General features: G+C 31.6%; 1 protein-coding gene across 2 annotated transcripts in view; it reads right to left on the bottom strand.

Moving 5' to 3' along the window:
- The window catches only part of Snx6 (sorting nexin 6), a 68,353-nt gene that overhangs the window by 17,248 nt on the left and 37,174 nt on the right, over positions 1–13,931 (bottom strand). For both annotated transcript variants that reach the window (XM_035364162.2, XM_035364163.2), the window contains exons 10-12: positions 12,161–12,247; positions 11,913–12,008; positions 4,582–4,645 (exon numbers count right to left, since the gene is read on the bottom strand). In XM_035364162.2, coding sequence (XP_035220053.1) covers positions 4,582–4,645; positions 11,913–12,008; positions 12,161–12,247 — 247 coding nt within the window. The remainder of the gene's footprint in view (positions 1–4,581; positions 4,646–11,912; positions 12,009–12,160; positions 12,248–13,931) is intronic.

Raw genomic sequence — 13,931 nt, 5'->3', positions numbered from 1 at the left:
TTCACAAGTCCTTTTAAAAGATTTTAAAAGCAACTTTAAGCTAAAAGTGAAAAGAGTCGTGGAAAATTAAAAGTTTCACAGAATGTAGTATGAAAATATATTCAGTTCTTATTATTCACATCAAAACTTTTGTACAAAATCTGAAGTAAGAAAACAGAAAGCAGAGTAAAATTTGGGGGTTCTGTTGATCTCATAATATTGTTGAATTTAATTACTTATTTTCTCTCAAATGTTTTCAAATCATAACTTGACATTTACCTGTCAGTGGAATACTTCCAACATAAAATTCTTAAAATTATTTCACCAATTTTCAAATATTATATATGCAAAAATTACTATTTCTAATTTTAAAAAAACTGAAATTTCTTAAACTTTCATTAATTTTTCATACAATTTCTTGTTTGTATTTAATGTTTTGACATGTAAATACTGGATCATCTGAAAAGTTCTGCAATTTTTCAAATGAAAGCATGTTTTCTATTTATTTTGTTGCTGCTGATAAGGACATCAAAGAAAATGCATACGTACAGTCTTTTCTATTGGCATAACTGCTTTTCCAAGGCACTACTAAGATTGGAGAACCAAAAATCTCATTTTTGCCATATTATGATATTTTATTTTAAAATAGGAGAAAATGCTAGTCTGACTACTTTTAAAATTTATGTGGTGTATGGAAAAGTGCTATTTCTGATTCATGTTTTAGAAAGTTTAATTGTGGAAATTTCAACCTCAAGGATGAACCTACTCTGGACAAGCATTCTTTATAAATAAAGACTTGTTAAAAGAAAAAAAAAAAAAACTGTTTCTGAAAATCCATGTTACACAGTTTGGGAATTATCAAACATACTAAATATTTTAAACAGTACAGTAAATAGAAGAAGACGGTACGTAATCCAATACAATGTACGGGTATTCTGTATTCTAACAGAGCAAAAAATGCTTGCTTGAGTTTTGACATAAAATTCTTTTCCAAACAGAAATAAAAAAACTTTTTTTAAAATGGCTCATTACTGGAGATGATAGATTGATGCTATACAATAACATTATCAGCAAAAGATTATGGGGAAAGCTACATGAACCTCCTTTAGTCACATAGACGGGAGCGGCATCCCAAAAAACTAACACTTTGTGTATGGTAAGACCACAAAGGAAGTGTATATTATGAGCTACTGCAACAATATATTCAGAAAAATAACATTCTCAAATGACAGTTTCTAAAGCAGAAATTGAAGCAAAGCACTCAATTCATCGACAATTGAAGTATTGCTTTCCATCATTACAATGTTCAGCACTACATTTTGATGTCAGAAAAGACTTGTTGAATATGGTTGAGATGTTTTTATTACCCCCCCCCCATATTTATCAGACCTTGCCCACACAGATTTCATACTTTCAGGTAAATATTCCTAACAAACATGCTAATTTCTTTGGAGACCATCGAATAGCATCTCGATAAACTAATCATATTTTTAATTACAGGAATTTTCCAACTGCCAGAGGGAAGGCCAAAAAATCATATAATAAACTAAAACTCATGCGATGCAATGAAATTTTCTCATGTTTCTGTATGCAAATAGTAATTATCATAAGAAAACTGCAGAGCTTTTTGGATAATTTAATATTTCAAACAATGGAATGTTTCCAAAACAAATTCTTAAAATTATTTCACTAATTTTGAGATTTCATTTATTACATATGCAAAAATTAGTATTTCTAATTTTAAAAAGACATTATACTTTCATTCACTTTTTAAAAAATTTCTTCTTGATAAGCACGTAAAAGTGCTCGACATATGTAAATTTTTCAAGCAGGGAAAACTTCATTTAAACAATACTGTGTGATAATTTACAGGTTTCAATAATATGCAAAATGTATTATAAACACTTAAGATACTAGACATTTTTCCTCGTGTTAAATATTTGTAGAAATAGTTTTACATAAAACAGGCATGTATAGAATGAACAATTTCATACATGAATAATTTATTAATATTTCCCTGCTAACTTTTTTTTTACAAATATATTTACAATTTTTTAAAATTTCAAAGCTTTTAGAAGCAATTTTTTTAAGAAAGTAAGAAATCTTTTAAGACCTTGGAAAACAGAAATCAACTAAAGTAGCTGTCATTTAATGTTATACATTTATTTTTATATGTGGCTATTTAGATAGCATTAAATGATGAGAAAAAATATCCTTTAAAGAAGTAATGTAATTTACTTAATTTGACATTAATATAACAAGAAGCATATAAATATGTACTTACTCAGCATTTTAATTAGACAAATACAAAAGTCTGTTTATGCACTTTCATAATATCATTAATGCAAATGAACACTAAGCGTACTGTTCATAATGTTTCTCAAAATTATTTTAACATTGCTGTACCCCTAATTCTAAAACTCAGAAAGCATCTCTCATTGTAAGAGAACATGCCAATGTAAAATTTAAACTTGAGCAGAAAAACAATCTTAGTCTTAGTTTGGCACAGATGTAAAAAAAAAAAAAAAAAAAAAAAAAAAAAAAAAAAAAAAAGTCAGGAATTCTTATAATTGACAGAATTATTAAAAATCTATATCAAATAAAAGCTACTTTTTTGTCTAATTTTAAATGGTTGACTGAAATACAGGGTGTGGCAGGGGAACTTCCTTATTTGAAACACACACCATCTAGCAAAATTTATTCTGAGAAGGGTGGGGTGGTGCTAATTGAAAAGAGTGGTAACTAATGTTTTATATCATGTAGGTTTAGTACCGATGATGCAGTGGATGAGAAAGGAACGCTCGTTCGCCATGGAGTCGTAATTTTCAACGTACTGCATTTTCATCCATATAAATTGGCAGTGGTGCAAAAACTTAATCCACGTGATTTTCTTTTACAAAAAAATGCATGCAAAGCCACTCTTGACAATATGCCTCATGATGCCCTTGTGTTCTTTATTTGTCCAATGATACCCTTGTGTTCTATGTTTGTCGAATGGAAAGAGAGTGACAGCGCGCTTTTACTCTGCATCAGATAAAAGAATGTCTGGAACAACAAAAGGATGATAAAAAGAATCGAGATGGTAGAATGGGATATTTCACTTAGACGCCATCAGTTGGCGAAGAAAGATATAATGAATGAAAAAAGACAAGCAATGTGAAAAAAAGTTGGATCAGTAAGGTAGTAAGTACTTCAAATAATTAACAAAATGTTAGGTAAGAATATCCGAAGGATATTTGTGTTTTTCTCTAGGAAAAGGTGAGCATCGCAAAGAAGTGATAGAGCTGTTTGGATGTAATAGCACAGAAAGGAAAAAATTTGTTACAAGTTTTTTTATATAATTTTGTACAGTATCAATTTGAAGATTTCTATGAATATACGAATTTGGGATGAACCAGGGATGCATTAATAATTTCACGAAGGGTTTCATTTTGAATAACATGAATCTTTTTTATGTCGGTTTTAGCGGCGTGTCCCCATACCAGACTGGCGAAGTAAAGTAGGTCTAGAGATGGACTTGTATAAAATAAGTTTATTGTTGATAGTCAGATTGCCATGTCTGCCGAGGAGAGGACACATAGTAGCTATTGAGATATTGAATTTCCTGACAGTTTCGTGTGTTCTTTAGCGATGAGGCTAATTTTCGTCTTTCCGGTTGCAGCATGCATTAAGCAAAACATGCAATAATGGAGTGGCACGAATCCCCGAGAATTTCATGACAACCCCTCCATACTGTGTGACTGTTTGGTGTGCATTGTCCAGAATAGGCATCATTGGACCATGTTTTTTTGAGAACATTTCCCTGGACGCCTTATCTCCTTATGAGGCAATCGTCAGTGGCCAGCACGCTCGCCTAATTTAGCCCCATGCGATTTCTTTTTGCGGGGCTACCTGAAATCTCTAACGTCCAAAGATCCTGGCTCAACTGAAGAACAATATTCATGCTGCTATCGACAACATACCTATTGATATGCTGGTAAAAGTGGAAAGAAACTTCAAAACTCGACTACCTCAATGCATTGACCAGAACGAAGGCCACTTTAATCATATTATTTTTAAACCGTAATAAAAAAAACTTTAAGCGTCTCTCTATAACTTGGAAAAAAAATTAAACTGATATCGCTTATACTATTTGTGTTATTCATTTCTAAGATACGATAGTTTGCCTGCTGCACACTACATAAACCAAGCTCTTTGACTTACTCCCTTATACTTCATGTCATTTAGCACCTTTTAAAATTTGATATTTTGACACTTTTTGTTGACTTCAGTTTAACAAACTTATTTTATAATATTTTCATCATATTAATTGAACTTCTGAATCATGATAAGCAATGTATTTTACATGTCTTCGTATACAAATGGGCAGACACTGGCAATTTAATAGGAATAACCACGATCACAATAATCTACTTTACTAAGAATGCCTTAACAAACTTATTTTATAATATTTTCATCATATTAATTGAACTTCTGAATCATGATAAGCAATGTATTTTACATGTCTTCGTATACAAATGGGCAGACACTGGCAATTTAATAGGAATAACCACGATCACAATAATCTACTTTACTAAGAATGCCTCTTTCTGAAGTACTTACCTTGTTTTGCCTGTTTGGAAATTGCTTCAAAACGATCACAAGCTTCTTGTTGAGCTGTTTCAGCCTGAAGAAAAATAAAGAATGTCAAATTAATAAAAATTTAATTTTATCATTATAAAGAGTTTAGGTGGACATTACATGAATATTAATATCAAAGATCAAAATGGAACAAATTCAGGGTTTATAATAAGAATAAGAAAGCGTTTTAATGTTTTTTGGTTTTAATGTTTTTTTATTTGCAAAAGGCTATCAAAGGAAAAAAAAAAACACATAATAGTAATCCTAAATATTAAATATTTACAAAATCTTAAAGGAAAAATAAATAAAAATAAAATAAACTATGGTTGCATGATTCCTCAGATTATGCTGGATATTCCCTGAAAAACTAATCTGTTGGTTCGATCTGCATGGATTTTAGTAGGCATTTTACAAAATATTTACTGGCTTCTCTTTGTTAGATTGGTTTCCTTGGTGATATCTAACAAGATTTCCTTACAGCAAGATTAAGTATTTATGGTGCTTGTTATGAAATATGGATACTTGTAATATTAGTGCAACCACCTTGGCTTTTTTTCAACAGAAGAATCTGATGACTTACGATTGTCAAATTTATTTAATTGCATGCATACATATTGCACAAACTATTATTTATTCTGAAAATTAGTGAATACACTTACTTACCTTTTTTTTATTATTATTGTAAATCTGGTGGAAATTCTTTGGCGATTCTTTAATAGATTCAGAGATATAGTTCTTAATAGCAATTCTCAGGTAAAACACTACATACAGTAGTGGCTAAAATTGTGGACACTTTTGGAAATTTTTATGTTTTTGAACTTTGTATGCTTATAGAAAATGTTACGTTTCGTAAAATGCAAACTCGTATATATCATTTTAAAGAGAATTTATTATTGAATTCAATACAAAACACAAAATTCAATTATTTGCAATACAAAAAAAGTTATATGTACTTTAATATAAATAAAAAACACAGTTATGAAGTGGTTTGTAATGTCTAGCTTTCCTGGCCAATCACTGTTCTTGTTCTGAGAACCAATCAAATGTTAGTAACTGCAAGTAGAAGCTGACATCATGTTTACACTTGAAACAATTCATTATGTTGCTTTATTCTGTAGAAGGAGGACCTGTTTCTTATACACTGCAATTACAAGTAGGAATTTTTATAAAAATTTTTAATATTTAGTCAAGAAGCAATGACATCAAATAAAAGAGTAGATTGGACACCTAGAAAGAGATGTAATATTATTGTGTTACGAGAAAGTGGTCTTTCCTATGCTGAAATTGCAAGACACAATTGCAATTGTGAACTTTCTGTGTTGCCAGCATCGGTCCCTGGGGACCAGCACTGGAATTTTCGTTTGGCTGCCGTCGGTCCTGACGACCGACAGTATTAAAATTAAAACATAAATAGTCTCAGTAAATAGTTAAAAAATAAATAGTCTCAATGAAATGTGATCAAGTTTAGTTTTAATGAAATATACTGAAACATTCTAAACAAAACTACGACTTAGCTTGCTTTGGCTGAATGGAAAGGACAGCAAATTTGGCGCCGCATTCAACGTGTTAATTTATATCAATTTCCTTCGCCTTAAGCATCTTTTCTAACAATTAGAAATTTGCCTCAATACGCAAAACAATGTTCTCATTAGTTTCTGCCTGTTTTATTTCCTAACTGTCAACCTCTCCATAATGTACTACCTATGAGGGTTTACTTGATCTGGTAAAAGTTAGTCACTTAAATAGTTCATACTAAAAATGGCAGTCGTAAAAACAGACAAAAATTTCATATTACTAAAATTAAGAACCTTCCACCGATTTTGGCCGAAATTACAGACTTTTAAAGACCAAAAATAGATTCCAAAAAACTTAAGGACTGTAGGAACCCTTCATGGGTTCAGGGTTCATACTTACTTTATTATTCATTCCTTCTGGGATCACATTTTCGCATTGTGACAAAACAACTGTACCTAGAGCCATCAAATTTTGAATAACATAATCCTCCACCGAATATGGACCTTAATACTAAGCCAACCGAATATGGGCCTTAATATGGAATTTGTTTTATTATCAATTTCATATTTTGTAACACTTTAGTGAATTGTAACACTTTAATGATTAACAAACTCAATGATTTCAAAGTGAGCAATGGCAACACTGTATGGGGGTGGAAAAGATAAAAAATTATCTTCAGCACGAGAGACTGTATCAGAAATTCTAAAGATAGGCTCCTTTTAAAATTATTTTGCGATACTGCTGTTAGTTTGAATTTTACGTTTAAGTGTGAAGAACATTATATTTAATAAATAAAGGTAACATACAAGGTAACATTGCATCCTTTTGGGTGTAATGTAAAATTTGAAAGCTTTCAGATTTTCCATTTTTTATTGATTTATTATTTTTTTGTCTAAGAGTATAAAAATTATTTTTAAAGTAATCTCATTAGTAGATATACAATTGTTTTACACAAAATTCTTGAATGTATTTTAACAGAAAGTCCTTCATTTCCTTTAGATCTGATATAATATTTCTCTCTTGCACTTGCATCATATTCTTTGTATGCAGTTACACTTAATAGCTTTTGTATTAAATAAACTTTTTAAGGTATTAGTGTGTGTGAGTTATTTATGTCCAGAAACAATTCAGATTTAATGCAAAAATTAGAAAAGGAAAACCAAGTAGAACTCAGAAACACTTGATTTACAATCTGCAGAATTCATTAATCTACATAACCCTTTTTTCTGAGATGTACATGTTATCAGAATTTTGCTGTATATTCTTTAACAATCTATATGATAACAAATAATCATTTCATTAGATTTCTTTTATGCACTGTCATTTTGTTTTCTGATTTGAGGCAAGAATTTTATGATTTCGTGCTTTATGTGCATAGAATACACGAGCAGAGCATAAAACTTGATAATTGAGTAAAAAATAAAACTCACTAAAATGGCTGGTAATGGCATTTCGCTATAACGCATTTCCTAAAACATACCCAAAATTTTATAAATTTTGAACTAATTTTGACTCTAAGGAACAATTTTAATTTTTCTTCACTTTCTTATATAGGATTAAGCATAATCTCTAGGTTTTAAAAGTTTAAACTAGAAAACTGAACTATATATATATTTTTTAAAAAAGAGAGAGTCAGACAAAGATTAAACAGAGAATCACCTGCAATAGGTCCCATCATCTAAGATATAGCTGTTAAAAGGCTATCAAAATGTAAAATGGAAATGTAATGCATGCATGGAGTTCATATATGAATAGAAAGCTTATGGCATCTAAGAATCTGCTAAATGTAAAATGATTGTGATAATGCATTGGAGTTGGGAAAAAAAAAAAAATATTGAGAAGTATCTAAAGAACGACAATTCATGCATAGTATAATGAATTTAAGGAGATCGCCTGCCTGTGCAATGCAAAATTAACAGCCAGCTCAGATCATCAGCTGAGAATGATGCACCTTTGTGCAGTACCTGTTACAATTATTACAGCATAGATTTTTAGAAACCCAGAGGGAATTATAAATCACTAGTCGTGAATCAGCTAAATCCAATTTCAAATTTAACATCAACCATATATTCAGTTTTTTTTTTAAATTTATTTAATAAAAAACATATATTACAGACAGTTAGGTACAGTTTTTGTTGGTTCCTTAAGTGCTAATGAGATAGTAATTCTGAAAGAAAAAAGAAGTTATTTAAGATTGAATATCTTTCCTTTCTTTATAGAATACAGCTTTTTACGAGGGCAATCCCGAAAAAAAAAAAAGGTCTCCTATTTTTTGGGGACGTAGAGAAAATTTTAATGCGGTTGTTGGCAACACTGTTGTGAGTGGTGCCTTCTTCGCTAACACATAAGCACGCAGGCACTTCGCTCAGTCTTGGCTTGGCAGCCATTCGAAATGGAGCTCCCGATAAATGTTACCGCCAAGTGCGAAGTGCACGCAGTTATTCGATTTTTGAACGAAAAAGGCGTTAAACCGGTTGAAATTCACCGCCTATTGACGGAAGTGTATGGACAGTCATGCATGGATGTCAAAAACGTTCGCAAGTGGTGTAGAGAGTTTACAGCCGGTCGTACTGAAATTCATGATGAAGAAAGGGACGGGAGGCCGTCAATTGCCAACGAGACAATCGCGAAATTTGAATAACTCGTGTGTAAAGATCGGAGGATCACTCTGGATGCTCTCTTGATTTTGGTTCCTGAGGTTTCCAGAAGCACCATGCCGGTAAAGTCATGGCAACTGTGTTTTGGGACAGGAAGGGGGTACCGTTGGTCGACTTTCTGCCTGCTGGGACAACAGTCAACGCCGACAGGTACTGTGAAACACTGAATAAACTCAGAAGGGCAGTTCAGAATCGGAGAAGAGGGATGTTGGGCAAGGTTGTAAGCATTCTCCACAACAACGCCCGTCCTCCCGTCGCTTCCTGAAGGGCATGGCGGCAAGCTGGTATGACATGGGCATTGTAAAACTGTCACAGCGCCTACAAAAATGCATCGACCGAAATGGCGATTATGTTGAAAAATACAGCATTCTTCAATCTTTAAAGTGATGTAGCAATTATAGAAAATAAACGGTTCTTTGTATATCTAAAAATATAGGAGACCCTTTTTTGGAGATTGGCCTTGTACAAATTAGAGGTAAAAAATAAACTATTTTATTTTCTTTGTCTATGTTACAATGCTGAGCAGAAAGGACCAAAAATGCATCTGCTTTTCAAAAGATGGATTTTAACCTACTTAACTAAATGTATTGCAAATGCAAAAGTTTTCTTTATTTCATAGGGAGAAAAAATTGCATAGGGGAGTAACATGGGTAGTCTTCTTCCTTCATTTCTCACACATTTAATTTAACACTTCATAACTTCATTTCAAGTAACTTTATTATTGCTTACAAACTTAGGAAAACATATCTTACAAATTCTAACATTGCTATTGATACAGTTGCAGAAAATGTTGAAAAAAAAAAGAACCCGCCTTTTTTTTTTTACTAAATTCAATCCCTTAAAAAAATTATTTTTTGTTCAATGCCAAACCAAATCACTTTGTTAATTACAGAATATGCAGAGTATTCAGTCTGAAAAAGACCACATAGTTAAGGGTATGAAATTTTGAATACATTTTTTGTTTGCATTGATTCTTCAATTTTTATATTGCTCCTTTATATGAAATAGACAAATTGATAAATTAGTCTGATGAAAATGCAATACACATTCTTTGAAAATAAAAGGGAGTCTGATAAATCTTTTATGTGAAATAAGTGTTAAACACAGCGGCATTTCCATTTTATATCAGATTTTTTTCACAGATAAAATATGATTTCATCAAAAAGAACACATACAAGGTTAAATTTACCAAGCCAGGAACTCTAAAAATCTATATCAATTAATATATTTCCACTGCATTTTTTTTAAATAGTTGTCTGATATAATTATTTGACATGTTCACTAAAACAGCCATGGACACTGAGGCCAATCAAGATGCAAATGATCTAGCCACTCAAGACACACTGCAAGAGACTTACTGCAAGAGAATGTACATCACTATTAGATATAGTAATACAGTATGAAATGCCTTGCAGGAGATTCCAAGATGAAGACACTACAGGAATATTTAAATAACATACTAATATCTAAACCTATGGCAACTAAAATTTGTAGCTCTTTTTGTGCAGATACTTAAACTATATCCTGTAAAAGTTTAAAAAAATGCTGCTGTCATCCACAGTACATATAAAGTTGGAAAGAATGTTAGGAACACATTAAACTAAGGAAGTGCTAAGAACATGAGCCTCGTGAAGATTGTTAGAAACATAGTGAAATATGTAGACAAATGCACTGGATTAGAGGAATATCATTTGCAATATATGTTTAAGGCAAATAATGTATCACAAATATACTTGAAACAAAACCCCCCAAAAGTCCATGCCCTGCAAAAACATAATGGAACACAATGACACTTGACATACAAATATCCCAAACCCAGTAAAGCATGTCATTGAACACGCACACCAACTGAATACACAGAGTACATGTCCTGCATATCGGAATGAACAAGCCAGCAAATATACATATAAGACACAGCACTCACCTGTCTTGTAAATTCAGAACAATTTCCAGGATAATGCTGCTGGCCATAGCCAAAGAGAATGCTCCAGAGACCTACACAGCAAGATTCCATGTAACTCAGCAAGCTCCAAAGATGATGCATTACTGCTTTTTAGGAAGTAGGATTGTTATACGGTCAAATCATCAAGTACGATGGTCACAGCAATGAAATAATACAACAATTAACAAGATAAAGCTGTCAGCAGTGGTTTCACCATCCACTGGTTGGAAATGGGCAGTATCAGGTCTCGAAGAACAACTTCTCAAAGCACAAGCTCAGCTATCATGCACACTGCAATTACATCAACAGCTACATTTTCCACCATACGGCAGAAGCAATCCACACGGAACGGAGCCACGTCTGTTGCAGAGAGGTTTTCCTTCTTTACAATACATATTCTTTGATTCTAACCACCATGATACCGTATACTAGGATTAAACCTATTTTGTTTTATACGAGAACAGGTACTTTCTTTAGTTCATGCACTGCACATGCGATTCTCGAGAATACTGGAAACCAAAAGTTGCGGGAAACTTGCTTTGCCTTTCTAAAAGACAATCAAATTGGAGCTGCGAAAATTGGCTCTATGTCAGCTGCCCGAATGACACTCACGTGATACACAATTCGCCAAAAAAGTTCTCTCTTCCAACATCCGCACAAAAACCGCTTTTTTTGGCGGGATTGTTGTATGAAATTCCCTGACTTTTCCAGATTTTGACAAAAATACTTAAATTCCCTGACTTTTCCCTAAATTTTTTGGTCAATTTTCGAATTCCCTGACTTTTTCCGGTTCTCCTGGTTTTCCAGGTAGCGTGGCAACCCTGTGAACTGGCCTACAGAAAGCCATTAGACTTGCATCCATGCCAAACTGCATTTCGACATGCATCAACACCTGAAGTGGTCTACACTATATTAATCTGTAAAGGTTCTGACTCAAATAAATTATGTCATTAATTCTCCAAATGTTGTCATGTTTTTCTTATTATCTCCCCACTTTCCTCATGATTCATCAGTTTCTCCAATCACATTCCCCACCTTTACAGCATGTACTTAGTGCTTTTAAAATTAATTTTCTGCATATTTAAAAACAACTCTAAAATATAATCAATCATGAAATTCTGCACTAGTTAATATGTTGAAAACATGTAAAAGCAATGTATATAAAATATGTAGTTATGGAGGTAAGAAAAAATACTCACCAGATGAACATCTTTATTTTTTGCTCTGGCTTTTTCTAAATTTCTATTTGCAGCTTCATAGTTAGCCAAACATCTTAATCTCCTATACAAAAGGTTCTGTCCAGAAAAAAAGAAATTTCCTTCTCTATTTTTCAAATAATGTTGTTTTTAAATTAATATTTATACTAAATTTTTTTCAAAATTTAATTTACATCTATTTAATCATTACATTAATATAATAGCTGCATTTTACTCATCAATAAACTTACTTTAGCTGCAGCTGTGTCTCGCATGTAGTATCTCAAAGTGTCAGAAAGTTTGAGATCCTCATCTGTTGCCACTCTTCCTTCCACTTTCTTTCCATTAAAAAGAAGAAAAAAGAGAATTATTTTTTAATTTAAATAAAACAATCCAGTACAATATGAATATGTTTCATGTTATAATTTTAAAAAAGAATTCCATGTTAATTCCACAAAGGTAAAAGAATGAAATTTTGAAATGAATTACAGAAGTCTAGTATTTTTCATGACAAAAAACTGAAATAAAGAAGAAAAGAAGGCATTTTTATTCATTTAATTTTTAGGACACATTACATTTCTTTGATTCTACAATGTATCCTTTAATTTCAATAACATCAAAACAGAAAATGACAAAATAAAATGCTAAAATACATCTAACAAATATTTTTTGAATCGTCTTTGATTTATTAACAGTACGATTCCCAATTAAACTACGAATCAGGAAAAATTTATTATTTCAGAATAATTAGTAATTTTGAAAAAGATGCGTTTTAGATTTCATGAATTATGGTAATACAAATTGCAAAATTTTATTCAAGAAAGTAATATACTAAAAATCATTTTAAATAAATTATCATTTTGCTCAGATATTTGGAAAGTGTTAAAAAAGTAGCGACAACAAAAGAATACAGATGACTGATACAGTACAATATGAAGAGGGATACAATTAGGCCAGATTTGAAGAAATTAAAAAATATATTTAAATTTTTTATTAATTTCATTTAAAAATTAATAATGCAGATTTAATAATCAGTTTAATCTAATACTACTACAAAAACTAATATTGTTAAAACTGTTCAAATAAGTACATTATTTAATCAAAAATATCTGCAAACTTTCTAAGATGAAGCTTTTCTAACAGGGAATTAATTAATCAGTCAAATTTTTATAACTATCCATAAGCATTTTATTGGAAAGCATTTTTTCTAGACATCATCATGTTGCAGGGAAAAATTCATTTTTTTTCCAGCACAGCACTTATCATTCAAATCAAAGTCCCATACAAATTAATTCAGGTTTTTAATACAGACACTTTCCACCTTATGAACTGGCAGTTTATAAACTTTCATAGACATCAACACATCTGTCTTCAGTGAAATTTGTTCAGAGTCAAAAAGAAAATAAAAAGTGGAAGGTAGCAAACGAGGCTACATGATGCATATACCGTGATACTGCACAAGAAATGAAGGCAGCATAAATATTCACAATATTTATTATTGTGTGAAGAACATTAGTAGAGCATGTGAAGATGCAACACATTAAAACAGTAATGGAGTTTGAAAAAATATATGCCCAAATCTTGTTCATGATTATCATGGTTTCAATCAACATGATGAGAGTCAACAACATTAGTCGATAACTTGATTTCAATCAACATGAGGAGAATTTTGAAAAACAGGCTCATATGGAGAACTGACTAATGAAGATTCAATGTTATCTCAGACAACGGAGAGAGGAGAGGAAGGGGGGAAATCCTTAATTAAAAAGTTTGTTATAAAGTTAAGGGCAGTAGCATTTCCAAATTTGAAGAAAGCCCCATTCTTTTAGAAAACCAAGTCTCAAATTCTGAAAGGTTTATTAAAGTCTACTTTGTCAATGCCATACAATGCTATCATCTTATTTTTAAAGAAAGGAAAACAAAACATGTTCAGACACTTTAGAAACTGGTGTTGGCCCATCTAATATATCAATTCCCTTCACCTCTTATACAGCCTTCTCATCAAAAATGATCCATTTAATT

This window comes from Stegodyphus dumicola, chromosome 11 (genome assembly GCF_044657685.1).
Source record: "Stegodyphus dumicola isolate Sdum_Otavi_A_Nest chromosome 11, ASM4465768v1".
In the NCBI taxonomy this organism is placed as follows: Eukaryota; Metazoa; Arthropoda; class Arachnida; order Araneae; family Eresidae; genus Stegodyphus; species Stegodyphus dumicola.
The sequence above is the reverse complement of the archived record's forward strand: the minus strand, read 5'-3'. Positions and strand labels throughout refer to the sequence as shown.